Source organism: Rhinatrema bivittatum, chromosome 3, assembly GCF_901001135.1.
Source record: "Rhinatrema bivittatum chromosome 3, aRhiBiv1.1, whole genome shotgun sequence".
In the NCBI taxonomy this organism is placed as follows: Eukaryota; Metazoa; Chordata; class Amphibia; order Gymnophiona; family Rhinatrematidae; genus Rhinatrema; species Rhinatrema bivittatum.
The window spans coordinates 220,005,333-220,029,440 of NC_042617.1; the positions used below are offsets into that span (position 1 = coordinate 220,005,333).

Consider the following 24,108-nt stretch of genomic DNA (forward strand, 5'->3'; position numbering starts at 1 on the left):
AAAGAAACCAAAATGTGATTCTTCAACTCCGACATGGAATCTGCTCCAGGTACACTTAGCATATTCAAGGTCTGGGAAATCAGGTCCAGCACTTCATCTCTCTGAAAAAAACCACAACATAGTCCTATATAGTTCCAGTCCTGGAGGAATTTCCCCATCTTCCAGGGATTCAGGATCTGCCTCATCATCCGTGCCATCTGGGTTCCCATCGGGAATAACTGCAGCTGAGGCGCACTTCGGCGCTTAAATATGGAACTGGAAGAGGGAGAGGCTACCGGCTGAGGATCCAACCTAACAAGATTGGTTGAGGACAAGGACTGCGCCTGAAGAAATGATTACAATCCTTGAAAGAAAAAAAAACACAAAAAAACAAAAACAACCCCTACCCAAGAAAAGGCAGAAGGATCCAAACCAAACTCAGAAGGTACTGGAGTGGGGCTCACTGAGCTACCATCTTCTGCAGAAGAACCAGTCAAGGAAGGTCCAAGGTCTGGCATATCGCCAGACAAATCCTTAGTCAGACTAACCTCAGACTGGGAAGAACCAGGCTTAGTAAAATCAGAAGCCAGTTCTCCCTGAGCCTCTAAGCAGCGCTGAAACAAGTTAGATGGCACTCCAGGCTGAGATGCCCAAATATGACAGGCAACACAGAGAGAAAGTCGCTTACGTTTCTTTAGCCACTGGTGCCATTAGTTCACTGAGAATGTGGTCCAAGCCAGCTCGTACTAAAAAATTTCAAGCGTACAAGTTTTATGCACACAAAATGTAGGCGCCCCCAAGAGTAAGCGCCTCAAAATTACACACAAACTGTGCATCAAAAGCTGGGTGCACCGCCAATACACATAAAAATGTATGCACAAGAGTCGCAACCAAAACAGAGGACACAAACTATACCCAGAGCTGGTCACAATGCGCACACAGATGTTCTAGTAGAGGGCATTAGAACATGCACAGAAGCACGCTAAAACGCTATCACGGCCCACCCGTGGTGTGCAAGAGAAAGCATAACAGTGGGGCCTAGCCTACCAGGGCTGCTCATTTCCTCTAATCCCCACAGGAGCGGGAACAAATGTCAGAACAGTGCACCAAGCACAGAGATCAGAGCAGATCCTACCAAACCCCCTCTACACTGTCTCTGCCTTATACTTTTTATTTTTAAAACTTTCCTGAGTTCAGCTCTTACCAGCTAAGTACAGAGATGGTCTCCAGCTGCCGGGAGGCGGGGGGGGGAATTGAGAGGGCATCTGCAGTCTCTGCCGCGCTCGGCTTCCTGCACCCGTTGCCTTTAAGCTGTACAATCAGTTAAGTTCATGCCGAAGGAAAACCAGCTACCGGCCAAGGCACACATCTGAGGGACCACAGAAATCACTGGGGGAGGGACCATCTGGTATCACTGCAGGAGAGCAGGGCTTTTTTCTTTTAGTTATAAAATTCTCCTTCTAAAATCTGAAGCAATCCCAAAGTAGGGAGATGCATGTCCATCTGCTGGAGACAGAGAATACTGGCAGGCTGAAGTCACTGCAGGTGTATATATATACTGTGACATCAGCTTGCTCAGTCTCCATCTGCTGGTAGGGGAGCATAATCCACCGGTCCTGAGTCCATCTGTCTACATCAGGGGTGGGCAAGTCCGGTCCTCGAGGGCTGCAAACCAGTCGGGTTTTCAGGATACCCCTAATGAATATGCATGAAATAGATTTGCATACAACTGAGGCAGTGTGTATGCAGGTCTCTCTCATGCATATTCATTAAGGATATCCTGAAAACCCGACTGGTTTGCAGCCCTCGAGGACCGGAATTGCCCACCCCTGGTCTACATGCTAGGAAAGAACAATGTTTAATACTAGAATTATTCAACCCCAACACCTCTAAATAAACAGGAGATAGAAAAAAAAACCCAAAAACCATGAATCGGCATGATCCAGTGGTTAGAACAGTGGCAAATGGCTCAGGACACTATGACCGTCAAGTGTCACAGCACTGCCCTGTACTTCTAAGTCTCGGTTGAAAACAAAGTATTTGACTTAGCTATACTGGCCATAAAATGTAAAAATTGTATTGCTCTGCTACAGCATAGTAAAAGGCCAATTAATTCAGGAATTAACTGACTGGCACAGAAAGGGAAAGCAGAGTTGTTTACCTGTAACAGGTGCTCTCACAGGACAGCAGGATGTTAGTCCTCACATATGGGTGACATCATCAGGATGGAGCCCAATCATGGAAAACTTTTGTCAAAGTTTCTAGAACTTTGACTGGCACCTACTGGGCATGCCCAGCATAGCACCAACCCTGCATCCAACAGGGGTCCCCCTTCAGTCTTGTCTTATAGTAAAAAATACATATGAAAAATAAAATAAGAAATTAGTGCTCACTAATGGAGATAACATCTCTGATGTCCAGGTGGGCGCCCACCTCAGCACCAGTGATCAAACAGTATGGTTTAATATCACAAAAAAGATACGGAAAAGAAACACAAAAACCCGAGTTCTGCAGTTCAAAAACACAAACTTTGATGAAATGGGGAAGTACCTGGAGGAAGAACTAAAAGGCTGGGAGAATGTGAGAGATGTGGATCAACAGTGGACCAATCTAAAAGGAGCAATTGCCAAGTCAACTAATCTATATGTTAGAAAAGTAAAGAAAAGCAAAAGAAAAATGAAACCTATCTGGTTCTCAAAGGAGGTGGCCGACAAAATAAAGGCTAAAAGAACAGCGTTCAAGAAATACAAAAGATCCCAAAGAGAGGAGCACAAAGAAGAATATCTGGTAGAACTGAGGGAGACGAAGAAATTAATCAAGAGAGCAAAAAGTCAAGCAGAAGAGAGGACTGCCAAGGAAGTAAAGAGAGGTGACAAAACATTTTTCAGATACATCAGTGAAAAGAGAAAAGTTCAAAGTAGTATAGTGAAATTGAAAGGTGGAAAGGATCAATGTGTGGAGAGAGACGAAGAAATGGCAGAAATATTAAACGAATACTTCTGTTCTGTGTTCACGAAGGAGGCCCCTGGAGAAGGACCGTTCCTAGTTAACAAGATACTGGAGGGGAGTGGAGTAGATGTAACTCCATTTACAGAAGAAAATGTATGGGAAGAGCTGGGGAAACTGAAAGTAGACAAAGCCATGGGACCTGATGAGGTTCATCCCAGGATACTGAGGGAGCTCAGAGATGTGCTGGCGGGTCCGCTGTGTGACCTGTTCAATAGATCCCTAGAAACGGGAGTGGTGCCGAGTGATTGGAGAAGAGCTGTGGTGGTTCCGCTTCACAAGAGTGGGAACAGAGAGGAGGCTGGTAACTACAGACCGGTTAGCCTCACTTCGGTGGTGGGAAAAGTAATGGAGTCACTGTTGAAAGAGAGAATAGTGAACTATCTACAGTCGGGAGAATTGCTGGACCAGAGGCAGCATGGATTCACCAGGGGAAGATCCTGTCAGACAAATCTGATTGACTTTTTGACTGGGTAACCAAGGAATTGGATCGAGGAAGAGCACTCGATGTCATCTACTTGGATTTCAGCAAAGCTTTTGATACGGCCCAGCACAGGAGACTGGTGAATAAAATGAGAAGCTTAGGAGTGAGTGCCGAGGTGGTGACCTGGATTGCAAACTGGTTGACGGACAGAAGACAATGTGTGATGGTAAATGGAGCTCACTCTGAAGAGAGGGAGGTTTTAAGTGGTGTACCGCAAGGATCGGTGTTGGGACCGGTCCTGTTCAACATATTTGTGAGCGACATTGCGGACGGGATAGAAGGTAAGGTTTGTCTTTTTGCGGATGACACTAAGATCTGCAACAGAGTGGACACGCTGGAAGGAGTGGAGAGAATGAGAAGGGATTTAAGGAAGCTGGAAGAGTGGTCGAAGATATGGCAGCTGAGATTCAATGCCAAGAAGTGCAGAGTCATGCATATGGGGAGTGGAAATCCGAATGAACTGTATTCGATGGGGGGAGAAGGGCTGATGTGCATGGAGCAGGAGAGAGACCTTGGGGTGATAGTGTCTAACAATATGAAGTCTGCGAAACAATGCGACAAGGCGATAGCAAAAGCCAGAAGAATGCTGGGCTGCATAGAGAGAGGAATATCGAGTAAGAAAAGGGAAGTGATTATCCCCTTGTACAGGTCCCTTGGTGAGGCCTCACCTGGAGTACTGTGTTCAGTTCTGGAGACCGTATCTACAAAGAGACAATGACAAGATGGAGGCGGTACAGAGAAGGGCGACCAGGAAGGTGGAGGGTCTTCATCGGATGACATACGAGGAGAGATTGAACAATCTAAATATGTACTCCCTGGAGGAAAGGAGGAGCAGGGGTGATATGATTCAGACTTTCAGATACTTGAAAAACTTTAATGATCCAAAGACAACGACAAACCTTTTCCGTCAGAAAAAAAATCAGCAGAACCAGAGGTCACGAGCTGAGGCTCCAGGGAGGAAGACTAAGAACCAATGTCAAAAAGTATTTCTTCACGGAAAGGGTGGTGGATGCCTGGAATGCCCTTCCAGAGGAAGTGGTGAAGTCTAAAACTGTGAACGACTTCAAAGGGGCGTGGGATAAACACTGTGGATCCATCAAGTCTAGAGGGCGTGAATAAAGAGGAGGCAGCAAAACACGGCACGGAGCGGCAGTAGCCACAGAGGCATTCAAACACGGCACGGAGCGGCAGTAGCCACAGAGGCATTCACAGAGCGGGATGCCAGTGGCCAGTAGTTGGTGTTCCACCTTCACGGAGCAGAAGGATGGAGGGCTGCTATCTCCAAAAAAAAACAAAACACAAAAAAACAAACAAACAAAAAAAAACAGGGGTGGGTAAGAGTATGGGGTAAGGGTGTGGCCTACTTGTTACAGCAGTTGCTACCCCTAATTGAGCTGGACGTTTACTTGGATGCAGATAAGGCACTGCTCTCTAAATTGGTGGTGGGGTGGAGGGGAATTAGGGCTGGAGGGTACTGGAAGCCAATAGTAACAGGTGGGAGAGAAAAAAAAAGGGGAAAAAAATGGATAAAGTGCGTAGCTTGCTGGGCAGTCTAGATGGGCCATTTGGTCTTCTTCTGCCGTCATTTCTATGTTTCTATGTAACGAACCCAACACTGCGGTGTGGCGGGTGGGTGGGTTTCGGGAGGACTAACATCCTGCTGTCCTGTGAGAACACCTGTTACAGGTAAGCAACTCTGCTTTAACACAGGACAAGCAGGATGGTAGTCCTCACATATGGGTGAGTACCGAGCTGAGGATGCCTGAGTAATGCACCAAATGTACCCAAAGACGTGCAACAGGCACAACAACTGGGGTGAGCATTTGGTTAGGAGGGCATCCTGAACGGGTGGCTGTTGGTACATTAATTGGCAAATAAGTTGCGTAGGACAGACTGGCCGAAGATGGAATCTTGTCTGCCAGCCTTGTCTAAGCAATAATGGGCTGCAAAGGTATGGAGAGAGCTCCAGGTAGCAGCTTTACAAATGTCAGTAAGTGGCACCGAGCGGAGGTGTGCTATTGATGTCGCCATGGCCCTGAAAGAGTGTGCTTTGACACGGTCTTGGAGCGGAATGCCTGCCTGTTGATAGCAAAAGGAAATACAGTCCGCTAACCAGAGGAGAGGGTCTGCTTTCCGACAGGTTTACCCAATTTGATGGTATCAAAAGAGACAAACAATTGAATGGACTTTCTGTGGGCGGCTGTACGGTCTAGGTAGAAGGCTAGAGCACTTTTACAGTCTGGAGTATGCAGAGCCTGTTCTCCTGGATTCAAATGGGGCCTGGGAAAGAAGGTGGGTAATATAATGGATTGATTAATATGAAACTTCGATACTACCTTTGCACTCACCCTACATTTTTGGCTGAGTATTACCCTGTCATGCAGAAGTTTAGTGTAAGGCGGATAGGTTACTAATGCCTGTAACTCACTAACTCTGCGAGTGGATGTGATCGCCAGAAGAAAAATCACAGGATTGGAGAGGCTCAAATGGCGGTTTCATGAGCCGCCCCAAAACCACGTTAAGGTCCCAGGAAGGGGCCGGAGGGTGCAATGGAGGTTTTAGGTGCAGCAAGCCCCTCAAAAAGCGTGTTACTAGGAGTTGTACTGATATGGAGACATCCGACACCTTTATGGAAGGCGGCCACTGCACTGACATGCACCCTGATGGAGGAAGTTTTCAGGCCTGACTGACAGGTGCCAGAGATAGTCAAGAAACTTCGCTGTGGAACAAGTGAAGGGAGTCTATGGACATGGAAGTACACCATACTGTAAACCTGTTCCATTTATAGTGATAAGACTTTCTTGTGGAAGGCTTTCGAGAAGCTACCAGGACACGGGAAACCGGCTCTGAAAGGTTAGGAGGTCAAAGAATTAACCTTTCAACATCCAGGCATTCAGAGATAGGGCCTGGAGGTTGGGGTGACGTAGGCATCCGTCGTTCTGAGTAATCAGAAGCAGATCTTTCCCCAGAGGAATATGCCGGCGAATTGATAGGTCCTGAAGTACTGGAAACCACACTTGGCGTGGCCAGTGAGGGGCTATCAGAATTATCAATCCCCTGTCCTTTCGCAACTTCACGAGAGTCTTCGAAATGAATGGAAGTGGAGGGTATGCATAAAGAAGACCGCTGGTCCACGAGAGGGAAAAAGTGTCTCTTGGCTGCAAGTGTTGGCTGCGAGTGAGAGAGCAGAAGTTTTCTCCTTTGCGGTTGTGGATTGACGCAAAGAGGTCGATATGAGGGTAACCCCAGAGTTGCAATATTGAATCCACTACTGTGGGGTTGAGGCACCACTTGTGCGGTTGAAAAGTGCGACTCAGCTTGTCTGCTGACACATTGTCCACTCCCAGCAAGTAGGTGGCTCTGAGGCACATTGAGTGGGAAAGGGCCTTCACCCATATCTATGCAGCTTCTTGCCACAGGAGGTAGGAGCCCAATCCCCCTTGCTTGTTGATGTACCACATGGCCACCTGGTTGTCTGTTTGAATCAGGATGACCTTATTGGTGAGGTAATCATGAAAAACCTTGAGAGCATATCTGATTGCCCGAAGCTCTAGGAAATTTATCTGGTGTTTGGCTTCCTCTGGAGACCAGATGCCTTGAGTTTGCAGGTTTGCAACATTTGCACCCCAGCCAAGATTGGAGGCATCTGTTAAGGTTATTTGAGGTTCTGCAACCTGAAATGGGAGGCCTTGAAGAAAATTGGATTGGTTTATCCACCAAGCCAGAGAGAAGCAGAGCTGGTTGGTGATGTGGACAATGGTGGACATTGGCTAAGAAGACTGAATCCACTGTGATTTTAGACTCCACTGCATTACTCTCATGGTAAGGCGGGCCATCGGAGTGACATGCACAGAGGAGGCCATATGACCCAGTAAGATGAGAAAGTGACGTGCAGTTGAGTGTTGTCGAGACTGCAGTTGGTGGGCCAGAGAAGCGAGAGTGAGAGCCCAATCCCGGGGTAGGAAGGCTTTCGCTTTTAAAGTGTTCAAGTCTACCCCTATGAACGATAGGGTTTGAGATGGAATTGGCCTGGATTTCGGATAGTTTATGAGGAACCCTAGTGAGATCAGGGTATGCAAAGTGAGGCATAGGGACGTCAGCGCAGTTTGATGAGTGGGAGCCCTGATCAACCAATCGTCGAGATAGGGGTAGACGTGGACACCTTGAGTCCTGAGATAGGCTGCTACCACGACGAGACACTTGGTGAAGAGTCGTGGAGCAGATGCTAGGCTGAATGGCAACACTTGATACTGGAAGTGCTTTGGGCCTACTAGGAACCGCAGGAATCTGCGATGTGCGAAGTGATTGAGATGTGCGTGTAAGCGTCCTGGAGATCTAGAGAGCAGAGCCAGTCTTCCCTTTGCAGAAGGGGAAGAAGAGAGCCCAAGGTCACCATCTTGAACTTCTCTCTTTGTAGGTATTTGTTTAAGGCGCGAAGGTCCAGTATTGGGCGAACGCCACCTGACTTTTTTGGGATTAGGAAATACTGGGAGTAGAATCCCTGGCCCTGCTGGGAGAAGGGTACTGGTTCTATTGCCCGGGACTTGAGGAGGATGGAAACTTCCTGATCGAGAAGGTGAGAGTGGTCAGATGTTCCCCACTTCAGCCGAGGTGGGGAATCCAGTGGAACGGTGAGGAAGTTGAGGTGGTAACCTTTCAGTCATTACAGCTAGTACCCACTGATCTGTCATGATCATGTGCCACATGCTGGTGAAGTGGCACAATTGACCTCATACGGGTACAGAAGGAAGAGGAGGCTGGGCACTGCTCTCCAGGAAGGAGTCAAAATCCGGACGCTGGGCCTGGCTGTGTCATTTTGGTCAGAGGTTGTCTGGATTGGCCTTTTTGGTAGGGCCTGGAGGGACGTCCTCTGGAAGCCGGAGGGTAATATCTCCTTTTTTGTATGCAGGCTTCTTGGAGTCTCTTCTGAAAGATCTCTTGGAAGAAGAGTAATCAGAAGGTACTAAGGAAAGTTGGTAGAGAGTCTCATGGTGGTCTCTGAACTGCGCCACTGTGACTCTTTTCCCCAAAAAGATTATATCAGCACAGGGTAAGTCAGCTAACCTATCCTGTACTTCTGGGTCTGAAGACTTGAGCCAGGCCCATCTTCTTGCACTTATTCCTGCTGCAGAGACTCTAGAGGCAGTGTTGAAGATGTTGTATGCAGCACAGACCTCATGCTTGCCAGCATCTAGACCTTTTTGAGCAAGGGTATGAAGCTGGTCTTGAAACTGTTCTGGTAGAGATTCAGAAAAATCTTGGATCTTTTTGAACAGGTCCCTATCGTACTGTGTCATGTACAACTGGTAGGAAGCAATGCGAGAAATTAGCATTGAACCATGACAAATACGTCTGCCCAATGCATCCAAGGACTTTTGTTCTTTTCCTGGAGGTTTAGAAGAATGATGTTTGGACCGTCTTGCTCTTTTCTGGACTGACTCCACAACCACTGAGTGATGATCTAGCTGAGATAGTTGAAAACCAGGAGCAGACTGTCTTGCGATTGACAGGTGGTACAGAACCTGGATGCTCCCAATTTCTTTTCAATAGATCAATATTGATCTCATGAACTGGGATAGACTCTATTTCCTTAGGGGCATCAGTGAACTGGAGTACTTCCAGCATCTTGTGCCTGGAGTCCTCTTCTGTCTGAAGCTGAAATGGAATTGTTTCAGACATCTCTTTTATAAAATTAATGAAGACAAGTCCTCTGGAGGAGAATGTCTTCTTTCATCAGAAGGAGAGGGCTGTGAAGGTAGCTAATCAGTGTCCTGGGATGTGTCATCAGACCAGAGATCATAAGGCTAGTCACCAGCTCCCATGAGATCAGAGGGGAGAAACTGTGGTAATCCTGAAGGTCCAGGCCTAGGTACCGAAGACATCGGTGACATCGATAGACACGTCAGTAGCAGCACTCCGGAAGGCGGAATGGAGATCGGTGTTTCTTCTTCATCTGAAGATAAGTATCTGTGTAGAAGGAATCGGGGCCACCAGTTCCCTCTGATCCACCGGTGGGAAAGCACAGATTAAAGCGTCCATTTTGGCCAGTAGTGGTGCAAGAGCCATTGGTATCAGGTCTGTGACTGGTTCAGGAACCGGCACTGGTATCGATGGAGGTTTGAACCCCTGGAATGCTTTCCTGATGGCCTCTTGGATCATCCAATCCAATTCCTCACGGAAACCTGGAGGGTGGAGCCCCGGTTCCGGAGTATTTATTTAATTTATTTTTATATACTGATGTTCCTGTATAATATACATATCGCACCGGTTTACAGGGAAATAAAACTGTCACCTCGGGGGCAGCTTACAATGAAACAAATAACAATAAAGAACTTAAACAATAAGGAACTTACGGAGTGCAACAAGGCCTAATTAAACTGTAATATAGCACTATAAGAAATGTATGTACAGAAGGAGAAGGGAGTCGGGGTCAATAATGTCATTGTATTCCTCGGGTCTTAGTTCTCCGGGAATGCTTGGGCGAAAAGCCAAGTCTTTAGTTTCTTTTTGAATGTCCTGTGGCAGGGTTCTAGGCGGAGGTCAGGAGGGAGCGAATTCCAGAGAGGGGGACCCGCCGTGGAAAGAGCGCGTTTCCTCAGACGTTTTTGCCGGCTGGGTGAGTAGCATGTTCTTGTACGCATTTCTGGTCGGTCTCTTAGTGATGTGCTGTTGGAGTTGAAAAGTTAGGTTGAGAGGAGAGATGTTGTGTAGGGCCTTGTGTATCATCATAAGGGTTTTAAAGTGTATCCTGTATTTAATCGGCAGCCAGTGTAGGTGCTGGAGGATGGGGGTGATATGATCCCTTTTGTTGGTGTTTGTGAGAATTCTGGCCATGGCGTTCAGGATCATCTGAAGTGGTTTGATGGTGCTAGCGGGAAGGCCCAGAAGGAGTGAGTTGCAATAATCCAGTTTTGGGAGGATGATGGATTGTAGTACCAGGCGGAAGTCTCGGAGTAGAAGTGGTTTTAATTTTTTTGCAATTTGAAGAAGCATCTTTTTGTGGAGTAGGAGGCAGCACTGGCGTAGCCAGAGGGTCCACCGATGAAAGTGGAGTCGTGGCTCCCGGTACCTGTCCAGGTGGGGAACGCCTCTGTGACCCAGACACAGAAGAGGATGGGGCCTTTTCTGGACGGGATTTCTTTGTCGGTGGCTCAGACAACGTTGATGCCAAGGGCTTATCCGATTCGGTGGCCTGAGCTTTTCGATGGCGGTGTCAACATTTTTCAAGGTGCTCTCCCCAGTCCTTTTCCAGTAGAGACAGAAGGAGTAGACAACTGCGGAGTCTAAGCTGGTCGGGCAGCAGCGATTTCCCGGTGCTGGCACAAAGCAGACGGCACTGGTTTGGACGACGTCGAAGCTATCGATGGAGCCGGGATTTTAGACTGAAAGAAGTTCCATCTTCTCCAGCCGAACCTTGCAACCTTTTGGTGTCATTTGGGCACATTTGGTGCAAGTTAGGACATCATGGTTGGACCCCAAACATCACGCAGACATATGAGGGTCAGTGATGGACATTGTTCGAGTGCAGTTGGGGCACAGACGGAAACCAGACACCATGGTCTCGACAAAATTTAGCTGCGGTGTGGCCGATGGCGAGGGAAAAACTCGATGGGAATCGACAGCAAGCAGGTAAAAAAAGCTTACTATTCGGCCGCGGAGTAAAGTTATCGATAAGGGGACCCCCTGTGGGGTAAAAAATTTTGAAATTTTCTTGAAGAAGTTCCATGAGGAAAATTCCTGTCAGGAATATCTGAAAAGCTCCTTAACCCGCGAGGCTACTGCTGCGCGGAAAAAAGAAGACTGCAGGGAGACCCCCTGCTGGATGCAGGGTTGGTGCTATTCTGGGTATGTCCAGTAGGTGCCAGTCAAAGTTCTAGAAACTTTGACAAAAGTTTTCCGTGATTGGGCTCCATCCTGATGTCAACCATATGTGAGGACTACCATCCTGCTTGTCCTGTGAGAATGACATTGTTGCTGCAGTAAAATTGGCTGATTATGACTGACATATGAAAAGAGCTTCTAGCTAAGTTAGATTTATTGTTCCATGGATTTTACACCCAAGTGTGGAAGACTACTGTAAAAAAAATTTAAATTACCGTAAACACCTCTTTTACAGAGGTTGTAATTTTGTCAAGGAAATCTCATTTTTATTTTTTTGTGGAATTGCAATAGTGGGAATTTGGCTTCTCATCTTACTGCATGACATTAATTCCCATATCGACATCACTATTGTGTCACAACAGGAATTGCTTTCTCGCAATGACAGGAAAATAAATGTACTACACTGTTACCATACAAAGTAGTAGGTCTCTTTTTAAGGCCTAGTGGAGATAATCTAACTACAGATTAAGCAAGGCTAAAGTAATAGGAATTATTCTGGAATAATGTGAAGATATAAATAGCTAGGATATGAAACTGGAATAGAAAAATATATTAACAATGGCAAAATCTATTACCTGGTTGTCAAGCAAGGGCTGCAGCATAGCACTGGCAGACCCACCAGCTTTAAAAGTATCCCTCTGGTATGATCCAACTGGATCAAAGCTGTAGACAGCTCCCTTCCCTATGGACAAGAAAAGCATGCAACATCACATTACACCAATCAAGTGCATATCATTCTAATTAAATGTCCCATTTTCAGTTCAATAATAAGAGCTAAATTTTCAGAGTCCCTAGTTAAGTATTTGGTGTCCTATTCAGATGCTCACACAGCACTTGGCTTGAAAGTCAAGTTACAATAAAAACAATTGGATTTATAGCTTTTTTTAAAATTTATGCATATTTTCAATATACAGACATTACATCTTAAACAGAAAAAAAGAAAAAAAAGATGAGTTTCATAATAAACAAAGGAAAAATACAATATTTTAAAGCAATTCACTTATTTTTCTCTCTTTTTAAACTCTAGTCCTCAAAAAAGGGTGAGAACCCATCTCACAACCTAAAGAATTTTTAGTGAGGAAAAAAGCAATAGTCACAAATAGCAGCCATTTTGGGCTTACGACTAGGGATTTACATCAGAGACAACAGGGTGTGTTTTCCCTACCAAAAACTGGGTAATTTGGGGGGGGGGGGGGGGGGAAGAGATCATAAAAAATAAATGACTTATTTTGAAACTTAATCATGCATTTGCATGGGAATTTGAGGAAAAATACACCCCCAACTTGTGTACACAACAAAAACTGTCTCCGCTTTCTCTGGGTCTGTCTGGAGACGTCTGGAAAAACTAACTTTTAATTCCCTGTACGTACCAGGATCAGTCCAGACACCTGGGTTGTGACTCCGCACCAGCAGATGGAGACAGAGTAAAACTTGTCGGGCACCCCTACATATAGTAAGGCGCCACCCACAGCTCCTCAGTCTTTCTCTGTCTCCAGCAGATGGAGCAGGTCCACCCACAGTCTCGACTGATCCTGGTTAGGGAATTAGCTAGTCAGGGGATTTTGAATTGAAAAAAAAAAAAAAAAATTTTTGAAAAGGAAGAAGAAGATATCTGCAGGGAAAGAAGCAGCTCTGCAGACGCCCGAGTCCTGTAAGCCTCCCAGGGGAGTTGAAGGTCCTGAGGGGACCATCCCCCCCTGGTTGAGGCCGCTGCTGGGGTTGAGAACCCGGCCTGTGCAGGCAGCAGCGTCGGGGGTGACACCGGGGAGCCCGGTTCACTCACCCCCGCTGGAGAGGAACAGGACCAAGGCCAGCGGCAAGTACAGAAGAAAAAAAAAAAAAAGTGTTTGTTTTTATTTTTTCTGGCGGCTCTTCCTCTCGCTCCATTTTTCGTCACGGGGAGGGAGGGAGGGGGGGGGGGGGAACGCCGTTTGTCGCGGTCGAAAGGGCTGTGCGATTTCCTTCTTTTGCTGTTTTTTCCTCCCGGCCGCGTGCAGATCGCCGCATGCCGAGGGGAGCCGCGTGCCGCGCGTGTCTAGGGAGGGGGTTTGTTCTAATTGCGTTGCGGGCGGCGAGGGGCCGTCCGAGGTCAGTCGGGGGGCCCGACCCCGGCCAGCGCGATCGCCGCCGCGCGACGAGCCCGATGAAGGGGGCAGGGCTGATCCGTTCCCGCTGAGCGCGGGAACGGCGGCTATTTTGGCTTCAGTTCGTGAAGCCACGAGGAAGGCCGTGGGGGATGCTGGTTTACCCCCCACGCTTTCCCCGCAGCAGCGACCCCCCGGCAGAGGAGGATTCGCAGGAGGGCCGGAGTCTAAAGGAGGCCTCCTCGGATTCGGAGGCCTCCTTTTCCTCCGATTTTGCGGGTTTACTGCACAAGCTTCTGAAATACAAAAAGTTAAAGAGGAAGAGAAGGCATTCCAAAGGGGGTTCGGGCAAGTCGGATCCCCGGAAGAAGAAGTCGGGGGACGCTCCGCGGCGACCCGCGGATCCACCCAGGAGCCGGCCCTTACGGGGGGTCCCTCAGGATTCGGAGTCCGATTCGGAGTCGTCGGCAGAGGAAGTTTTGGATGCGGACGCTCCAGGGGGCTCCGAAGTGCCTGCCGGGAAGGAGGCGGGACAAGCCGGGAAAGATAAGGGTGCGCCAGCGGTGGAAGGTGATGATCTAAGGTCGTCCGCTTGTTTCGGAAAGAGGAGCTGGCGCCGCTGATCCCGGCCATCCTTCAGGAAGTAGGAGTGGATGCCCCCCCAGTGGGGGCTCGAACAGATGCCAAGATGGATCCGGTGCTGCTGGGGCTTACAGGACCAGCGGTGGCTTTCCCGTTCCACTTCTCGGCGACGGATATCCTGTTCCGGGAATGGGATACACCGGAATTGGGCCTCAAGGTTAGTAAAGCTATGGACAAGTTGTATCCATTGCCGGACGACGCCCTCGACATGCTCCGTTTTCCCAGGGTTGATGCAGCGGTGTCAGCGGTTATGAAGCGGTCTACGATCCCGGTCACAGGAGCCACGGCCCTTAAGGACATTCAGGATCGAAAGCTGGAGGGGCAGCTGAAGAAGGTGTTAGAGGTTTCGGCCCTGGGAGTCCGCGCGGCTATTTGCAGTAACTTTGCGCTGCGGGCTGGTTTACGCTGGGCGCAGATACTTCAGGCAAATGCAGGTCTCTCTGGCGAAGAGGCGACACAGGCGGACCGGCTGGAAGCAGTAATAGCGTATAGCGCGGATGCCATGCATGACCTCCTGCGGACGTCGGCCAGAGCCATGGTCTCGGCAGTTTCGGCACGCCGGTTGCTGTGGCTAAGAAATTGGGCGGCGGATGGGTCCTCTAAGGCTCATCTCGGTTCTCTTCCATTCAAAGGGAAGCTGCTCTTCGGTAAGGAGCTGGACGATCTGATGCAGTCGCTGGGAGAGAACAGGGCTTTCAAGCTGCCTGAGGATAGGCACAGAAGCAGAACTTCGTTTTCCAATAGGGCCCGTTTTCGGGGACCGCGAAGGTTGCGGCCGCAGAAATAGTCGGGGCCCTCCTACCGGACTGGATCTTCAAGGACACCGTCGTGGTCTCAGTCCTTTCGTGGGAGAAAGTTTGGGAGGCGAGACGGTCCCTCGTTGGGGTCAGGTCCTAAAGCCTCACAATGAAATGCGGTCGGTCCATTCCCGGCAGCCGGCTTCCCCGATCGTGCCATACGTAGGGGCCAGGTTGGAGTTTTTCTACGGGGAATGGACCAGTATAACTACGGACCAGTGGGTCCTCAACGTGATAAGACACGGTTACGCCTTAGATTTTGCTCGGATTCCGGCGGACAAGTTTTTGGTCTCCCCTTGCAAGGGTCGCGGCAAACAAGAGGCCGTCCGGGAGACCCTGTGTCGGCTGCAAGACCTGGGCGCGATAATGCCCATTCCACCGGGGCAGCGCCGTCGAGGAAGGTACTCCATCTACTTCATCGTGCCAAAGAAGGAAGGGACCTTCAGGCCCATCTTAGACCTGAAAGGAGTAAACAGATGTCTTCGGGTTCCATGCTTCAAGATGGAGACAATTCGGTCGGTGATAGCCTCGGTACGGCCAGGCGAATTCCTGGCGTCCTTGGACCTCACGGAGGCTTACCTTCATGTCGGCATTCAGCCGGACCATCGGCGGTTTCTCCGCTTCTGTATCCTAGGCAGGCATTATCAGTTCAGGGCTCTTCCCTTCGGCCTCGCCACCGCTCCGCGAACGTTCACAAAGGTAATGGTGGTGGTGGCGGCCGCGCTTCGCAAGGAAGGTTTCCTGGTACATCCATACTTGGACGACTGGCTCATCCGGGCCAAATCGGAGAGCGAATGCCAACAGGCAGTCGACAGGGTCCTGCAACTCTTGTGCGCTCTCGGATGGGTGGTCAATCTCGCCAAAAGCCGCCTAGTCCCCACCCAGACGCTACATTACCTGGGAGCGCTGTTCGACACGAGGCAGGGCAGAGTGTTTCTGTCCCAGGAGCGGGTGTCCAAGCTTCAGGGCCAGGTGCGCAGGTTAATGTCCCTGCGGTGCCTGCTGGTCTGCGATCATCTCATGGTGTTGGGATCGATGGCGTCAACGCTGGCATTGGTTCCCTGGGCTTTTACTCATCTACGGCCATTGCAATCCGCATTGCTCTCCCGCTGGCGGCCAGTGTCGGAGGAATTTCACCTGCCACTGCCACTATCGGATCAGGCGAGGTCCAGCCTACAGTGGTGGCTCAGCTCCGACAATCTGACACGCGGAGTGTCCCTGATCATGCCCGCCTGGACGGTGGTCACTACGGATGCCAGTCTCTCCGGCTGGGGGGCGGTGTGCATGGGACACTCGGTGCAAGGACAGTGGTCCAAAGCTCAGTCACAGTGGTCCATCAATTGCTTGGAGACCAGAGCGGTCTTGCTGGCGCTGCAAGCTTTTCTCCCATTGATTCACGGGAAAGCGGTCAGAGTCTTGTCTGACAACGCGACCACGGTGGCGTACATCAATCGCCAGGGAGGAACAAGGAGCCGAGCCGTCGCGGAGCAGACGCGGCAGCTGATGATCTGGGCGGAAAGGAATCTCAGCAACATCGCGGCGTCCCATATAGCCGGAGTAGACAATGTCCAAGCGGATTTTCTCAGCCGACATCGCTTAGACCCGGGAGAATGGGAACTGCCGGAGGGCGCTTACCACCTCCTCTGCGAGCGGTGGGGAACGCCTCACATGGATCTGATGGCCACCGCTCAGAACGCCAAAGCCCCGAGGTTCTTCAGTCGAAGGAGAGAAAGGGGGGCCGAAGGGGTGGATGCTCTGGTCCTCCCCTGGCCCACCAACGTTCTGCTATACGTGTTTCCTCCTTGGCCTCTGATAGGCAAAGTTCTTCGGCGCATAGAGATGCATCCCGCAGAGGTGATCATGGTGGCGCCTGAGTGGTCACGGCGGCCTTGGTTCGCGGACCTCCTACAGTTGGCACGGGAGCCCCCTCTCCGGTTCCGAGGAGAGGCGGCGCTTCTTCGTCAAGGACCCGTCTGTTTGGAGGACGCGGATCACTTCTATCTCGCGGCCTGGCTTTTGAGAGGAAACGCTTGAAGAATAAAGGGTATTCGGATGCGGTGGTAGCCACATTGCTGAGTTCTAGAAAGCGTTCTACATCCTTCGCCTACATTCGAGTTTGGACGGTGTTTGAGGATTGGTGTAGAGCTCGAGCGGTGAATCCTGTGCTACCCTCCATACTGGATGTTCTTGCTTTTCTTCAGGCTGGCCTTGCGAAGGGTCTGTCTTGCAGTACGCTTAAGGTTCAGGTGGCGGTGCTTGGTTGCCTCAGAGGTAAGGTGCTCGGTAGGTCTTTAGCGCAGCATCCGGATGTGGCGCGTTTTCTTCGGGGAGCCAAGCATTTGCGGCCACCAGTACGTCCGCCTTGTCCTTCTTGAAATCTCAATTGCGTTCTTTCCGCTCTCTGTACGTCTCCTTTTGAGCCCCTTAAGCGTGCGACGTTAAAGGATCTTACTCTCAAGACGGTGTTTCTTGTAGCAATCGCGTCGGCGAGACGTGTTTCAGAATTGCAGGCGTTATCTTGCAGGGAGCCCTTCTTGCGCTTCTCTGCGGCGGGGGTCTCGTTACGGACGGTTCCCTCCTTCCTCTCGAAGGTGGTGTCAGCTTTTCACTTGAACCAGTCGGTTGAGCTGCCCGCTTTTCCGGAGGGGGAGCGTTCTGATCCTGATACTAGACTGTTGAAGAAACTGGATGTCCGCAGAGTCCTGCTCCGTTATCTGGAAGTTACGAATCCTTTTCGGGTTTCGGACCATCTTTTTGTTTTGTGCTCGGGGCCAAAGCGTGGTGGGGCAGCCTCCCGTACCACGATTGCGCGCTGACTCAAGGAAGCCATTGCTTCGGCATATATATTGAAAGGGAAGCCTGTTCCGGTGGGTCTTCGGGCTCACTAGACGCGAGCACAGGCCGCCTCTTGAGCGGAATCTTCGAATGTGTCACCACAAGAAATTTGCAGAGCAGCAACGTGGAAGTCGTTGCACACGTTTGCTAGACACTATCGGTTGGATGTTCAGGGCCTGGATTCGGGGGGTTTTGGAGAGAGAGTTCTGCGAGCGGGACTCTCTGGCTCCCACCCTCGGTAATTCAGCTCTGGTACATCCCAGGTGTCTGGACTGATCCTGGTACGTACAAGGAAAGGAAAATTAGTTTCTTACCTGATAATTTTCGTTCCTGTAGTACCAAGGATCAGTCCAGGAGCCCGCCCACGTAGTCTGTTTTTTGGAGTTACGATGAGGAGAGTCCGCTCGATTGGGCTCTATGTTTTCCTTGTATGTTGTTGGGGCCTCTGGTTCTGGGAGTTCTGATCCAGCTGGGGGTTTTTGAATCGGCCCTCGTTTGGGGCGTTATAGCTAGTTAGTTGGAGTTTTGTTCCATTTGCTTTGACATTACGTACGACTGAGGAGCTGTGGGTGGCGCCTTACTATATGTAGGGGTGCCCGACAAGTTTTACTCTGTCTCCATCTGCTGGTGCGGAGTCACAACCCAGGTGTCTGGACTGATCCTTGGTACTACAGGAACGAAAATTATCAGGTAAGAAACTAATTTTCCTTTGTAGGAATTGTTCAGCTCTATAACGGTTCCAGTGTTAAAGTTACAATCAGCGTAGCAGGGACAGCCAACTCCGTATCAGAAGTTTCAAGCAGTGTTGACACATCAATAGCTGATTCCCTCACTGGTACTAGTGGTGTAAAATAATCTCCATGCTGAGCTTCTGGAGCCCTTTTATACTGAGGCAAGTAGAAAAGTTTTGATTCTGGAGAATCGCATTTTCAGGTATCTTTAAAACCTCAACCAGATACCTCTTAAACATCTCCCTAGGTGGAATTGGGGGCAATTTCAGAAAGTTGATGAATCAGATTCCTGTTTCTCATAGCATTCTCCAGAGCTTCAACTCTTGTAGTCAAGTTAACATTTTCCTTAATTAATGCTGCTTGCATCTGTTGTACAGAATTGGACTGTACTCTTGTAGATGTTAACTGCTATTTAAACTTCACAGTTGTATTAGATATCAGTCATTTTACTCTCCAACTCACTACATTTCAAAGTTAAAGATGTAACTTGCTGGGTAATTAAACCTCTTAACTCCAAAATAGTGTCCCAGATAGTCTCCAGTGTAAAGACAGAAGGTTTTTGAACAGACATTGAAGTTAAAGCTGTAATAGGTTGTAATGATAGTACCTTTGCTGACCCTCGATTGTTCTCTTAGTTGGGCACCTTGTTAGATAACCTCCGACTGGCCCAAGCTGAAATTGGGGCTATCCACTGCTAATACTACCTCGTCAATCCCTGCTGGAAACGCCCCAACTGCCACTTGGGCTGTCGGCGTTCCCTCCGACTCTCGGGCGCATCTGGCAAGTGCAGGGTTATCTGGTGGAATTTTCTCTATGGGGCTCAAAGGAGAAAGTGAGCCAGGGAGAGAGGGGAGCTCCAAATTCCCCTCCCCCTCCCTCCAGCAGCTGAGGCCCCAAAAGTGGGCAGCTACGCAGAACGTGGGAATCCATCGGGCCCGTCAAAGTAACAGTCGAAAGAGCTGCAGGGATGTTCCTAGATCACGGCTTTCTTTTCCTTCCCATTAAGGCAAAAAAAGTAAGTAGCAGGAAAAATATTTAAGAAATCTGCTCGACAGAGCCTCCGCGCTGCAGACTACGCGTCAGCCATCTTGGGTCCTCCCTATATCTTTTGAAATAATGGCCAAGGCTGTTTATTTATTAGTATCTCAGGCACAATAAGTCTCTGCTTCACAGAATTTACAATCTAAGTTAAAGTGCTGATTTTATATCATACAACTTGGATTTAAAAAAAAATCCACCTTAAAATATTTGCAGCACTCCAAAACAGAAGTGCTTAGAAAAATCAGACCAAGAATCATAAACAAAGAATACTGCATCAGATTATTGAAAGATTGTACTCTGTACACTTTTTTTTTTTTTAAATGACACGCCTCAATTTCTAGATATCTTATAGTTGTAATTGGACAGCAATAATCAAACAATGCCTAAAATTTGTGGAACTTAAACTAAGCACCAATGCTGCCTCAAAACAACAAAATTATTAGCACAAATAAAAACAAATGAGATTGCATTTTTTTCTACTAAATGTTAAGTTTTAAAAGCACCTCTTACTTACCAAAACCACCACTATAGTAACACAGTAATGACAGCAGATAAAGATCAAATGGTCCAGTCTGCCCAGCAATTTACTTATGGTAGTAACAGCCATTCCGTGCAGGTTACTCCCATGCAGAAATGTTACACCACTTCCTTTCTTCATTACCATCCTTTAGAGATCTGTAGTGTTTGTCCCATGACCTTCTGAATTCATTTATTGTTCTCATCTTCACCTCTTCTGGAGGACACTGCAGGCATCCACCATCCTCTCCATGAAATAATATTTACTAATAATTGTTGTAAGTCATCCCCCCCTGGAGTTTCATATTGTGACCCCTAATTCAACAGTTTCCTTTCCAATGGAAAAGGTTGGACGTTTGTGCATCATTAATACCTGTCAGGTATCTGAAGGTCTGTATCATATCTCCCCTGCACCTCCTCTCCTCCAGGGTATATATATTTAGATTCTTCATCCTCTCCTTGTAAGTCTTCTGAAAGAGACCCAATACCATTTTGGTCACCATCCTCTGGACTGTTTTCATCCATTTTGAGATAGCCTCCAGAAATGAACACAGTACTCCAGGTGAAGTCTCACCAAGGACCTCCATTTACCTGCTGCCTATTCCTTTCTCCATGCAGTCCATCAACTTTCTGGTTCAAGCTACCACTGTCACATTGTTTTGTGACTTCAGATCACCAGACAATCACCCCAAAGTCCCTTATCCTGGTCTGTAGAAAATAGTCTTCTACCTCCTTTCACATTAAGCTCTTTTGGGTTACTGCACCCCAGGTGCATGACTCTGCACTTCTTGGCATTGAATCCTTGCTGCCAAAATCTTTTGAGTTTTTTAAAATCATTTTTCATTCTCTTCTCCTTCAAGCATGTTCATGGTTGCATATCTTGGTATCATTCCCAAAAAGGCATACTTTTCCTTCTTACCCCTCCGCAATGTTGCTAACGAAGATATTGAAAAGAACCAGTCCCAAAACTGGCACTCCAGTTAACACCGTTCTCTCATCAGAGCAGGTTCCATTTACTATTACATGCTGTCTTCAGTAAGTCAACCGGTTTTAATACATCCTAGCACCTTGGTGCCCACATCCAAGCTTATTTTATTCATGCGACTCCAATGCGGGACAGTATCAAAAGCTTTGCTGAAAGCCAAGTAAATCACACAGACTGCTCTTCTTTGATCCAATTGTCTAGCCACCCAATCAAAAAAAATAAATCAGATTTGTATAATAGAACCTTCCCCTGATGAATCCATGCTGTTTTGGATCCAGAAACCCACGATTAAAGATAGTACACAATCCTCTCCTTCAGCAGAATCTCCATTAATTTTCCCACCATCGAAGCGAGGCTAACAAACTTGTAGTTTCCAGTTTCCATTCTGATACCACCCTTGTGAAAAGGGACCACAACCGCTTTTCTTCCATCTTGTGGCAGCACTCCCATATCCAGGGATCTATTGAACGAGTCTTTCAGCAGACCCACCACACATCTACGAGTTCCCTTAGTATCCTGAGACTTACCCCATCATGGCCCCATGGCCTTGTCTACTTTCAGTTTTCCTATCTCCTCCCATATATTTTCTTCTATAAATGGGGTTGCGTCTACCCCACTCCCATGTATGCTCTTGTCAACCAGCAATGGTCCATCTCCAGGCTCTTCTTTGGTGAACACTGAATAGAAGTATTTGTTTAATATGTCTGCTATTTCAGCATCTTGTTCCATACATTGTTACTTGTCTTTCAATTTTACTATGCCACCTTGGGTCTTCCTCCTTTCTCTAATATATCTGGAAAATGTTTTGTCACCTTGCTTTACCTTTTTAGCAATCCTTTCTTCCACTTGATCTTTTGCTCTCCTTGTTTCACCAGATATTAGTAAATCAGAGCACTGTTAGGCTGATAAATTTGTTTAGAAAAGTAAGAGTAACTACAAGAAAAAAGGCTGTACATGGTTTTGTGTCCATACTGCTTTAAAAATAAAAAATGGGCAAGATGGCGGCGTGAACAGTTTGCGTGAACGCTGAGCTCCGGTTTCTACAATAAGATTTTTGGTAACAATGCCTGCGAAAAGGAAGGGGAAGCTCGGTGTCTTTCCTTCGGACCCAGAGCTAACGACTCAGCGGCTTATAACATCCTACGCACCTGTGAAGGAGCTTGAAACGGGAGGTGAAACCCCCGCTGCTGGAACAAGCGGTGGAGCGCTTGTCTCGCTGGGGGAAATCATGCTCACCCCCCCCGGATCCTCGAAAGCCCGTGATAGCAGCTCTCCCTGACCTCTCTCAGGCAGTTGAGTCACTGAGCTCCGAAGTGACTCAGGCAGACCCGACGAAAGGAAGCCAGAGAGGTGGAGCAACTGTGACTCCGATACAGAGTTCTGAAGAGCAGGAAACACCAGGGACAGAGTCTGGCTTTGGCCCAACCCCCTCCCTCCCTCCCCCCCCCCCCCGAGTCAACACCTACCCGGGAGAAAGAGGAGGAAGCTTCGGAGAGATCAGTTGCTGGAGCTGGGAGGAATTTGCTGGCTGGAATTTCACCTGTGCTGAAAGTGGGTGAGTTTATCCAGCGTCCCCACTTCCAAATGCTGTTAAAGCCAGCGACAATCACGCTGGATGCTATATGGGACCTAGTGACTACATTAGGGAATGTTGTGAGTGAAATTAATGATAAAATGGATATTTTTGCTCAGAAGATAGACTCACATGATGTACAGATAGAAGAATTAAGGCCGCGAATGGAGACGGTGGAATGTTGAGATTACTTACCTGATAATCTCCTTTTCCTTAGTGTAGACAGATGGACTCAGAACGAATGGGTACAGTATGCTCGTGCTAGCAGTTGGAGACGGATCTGACGTCAGCACGGGTATATATACCCCCACAGGAAGCGTAGCAACTCAGTAATCTTCCTTGCAAAAGCTGTTATGGATGTGTGTACTGACGCTCGGTGAAATAGTGAAACATGATTCCCCTGACCGATTGATAGGAGCTGGAGACCGCCAGCATTCACAACCGGAAGGCGTTGACACCTGGTAGAGTGTACGCTCTTATGGAAACAGATGACATGGCTTACCTTGAATCGGTGAAACCCATGTACACAGGCAGCTGGGCGGGATGCTGAGTCCATCTGTCTACACTAAGGAAAAGGAGATTATCAGGTAAGTAATCTCAACATTTCCTGGCGGGTAGCCAGATGGACTCAGAACGAATGGGATGTACAAAAGCTTTACTCCCAGCCTGGGCGGGAGGCTGCCTGAGGACCATGTAGGACCGCCCTCGCAAATGCTGAGTCCTCCCTGGCCTGGACATCCAGACGGTAGAACCTGGAGAAGGTATGGAGGGAGGACCATGTCGCCGCTTTACATATTTCTGCAGGCGACAGCATCCTGGATTCCGCCCAGGATGCCACTTGTGCTCTGGTAGAATGAGCCTTGACCTGTAGAGGCGGAGACTTCCCAGCCTCTACATAAGCTGCTCGGATAACTTCTTTAATCCAGCGGGCGATGGTGGGCCGCGAGGCCGCTTCACCTTGTCTCTTTCCGCTGTGCAGGACGAACAGATGGTCCGTCTTTCGTATTTCTTGTGTCACTTCCAGATATCTGGGCAGCAATCTGCCAATGTCGAGATGGCGTAATAAACGCCCTTCTTCAGATTTCTTCAAACCCGCCTTGGCAGGCAAGGATATGGTTTGGTTAAGATGAAACTGTGAAACCACTTTCGGTAGAAAGGAAGGAACCGTGCGAAGATGGATAGCCTCAGGAGTGATCCTGAGAAATGGATCCCGGCAGGACAGTGCTTGTAACTCTAAGATGCGGCGTGCTGAACATACAGCCAGCAAGAACACCATCTTCAAGGTTAGAGAACGGAGAGACAGGCCCCGAAGGGGTCTGAAGGTGGATCCCGCGAGGAAATCCAAAACAAGGTTGAGGTTCCATAAGGGCACAGGCCACTGCAGTGGCGGACGGATATGCTTGACACCTTTCAGGAAGCGAGAAACATCTGGGTGCTTGGCGATGGTCTTGCCATCCCTCCTGGGGCCGTAGCAAGACAGCGCAGCCACCTGAACCTTGATGGAGCTGAGGGAGAGACCCTTCTGAAGTCCATCTTGCAGGAAATCCAACACAA

General features: G+C 48.6%; 1 protein-coding gene across 1 annotated transcript in view; it reads right to left on the reverse strand.

Annotated features, from left to right (window-relative positions):
• PSMB1 (proteasome subunit beta 1) overlaps positions 1-24,108 on the reverse strand; it is a 136,631-nt gene that overhangs the window by 6,336 nt on the left and 106,187 nt on the right. The window contains exon 5 of the mRNA XM_029594204.1: positions 11,926-12,032. Coding sequence (XP_029450064.1) covers positions 11,926-12,032 — 107 coding nt within the window. The remainder of the gene's footprint in view (positions 1-11,925; positions 12,033-24,108) is intronic.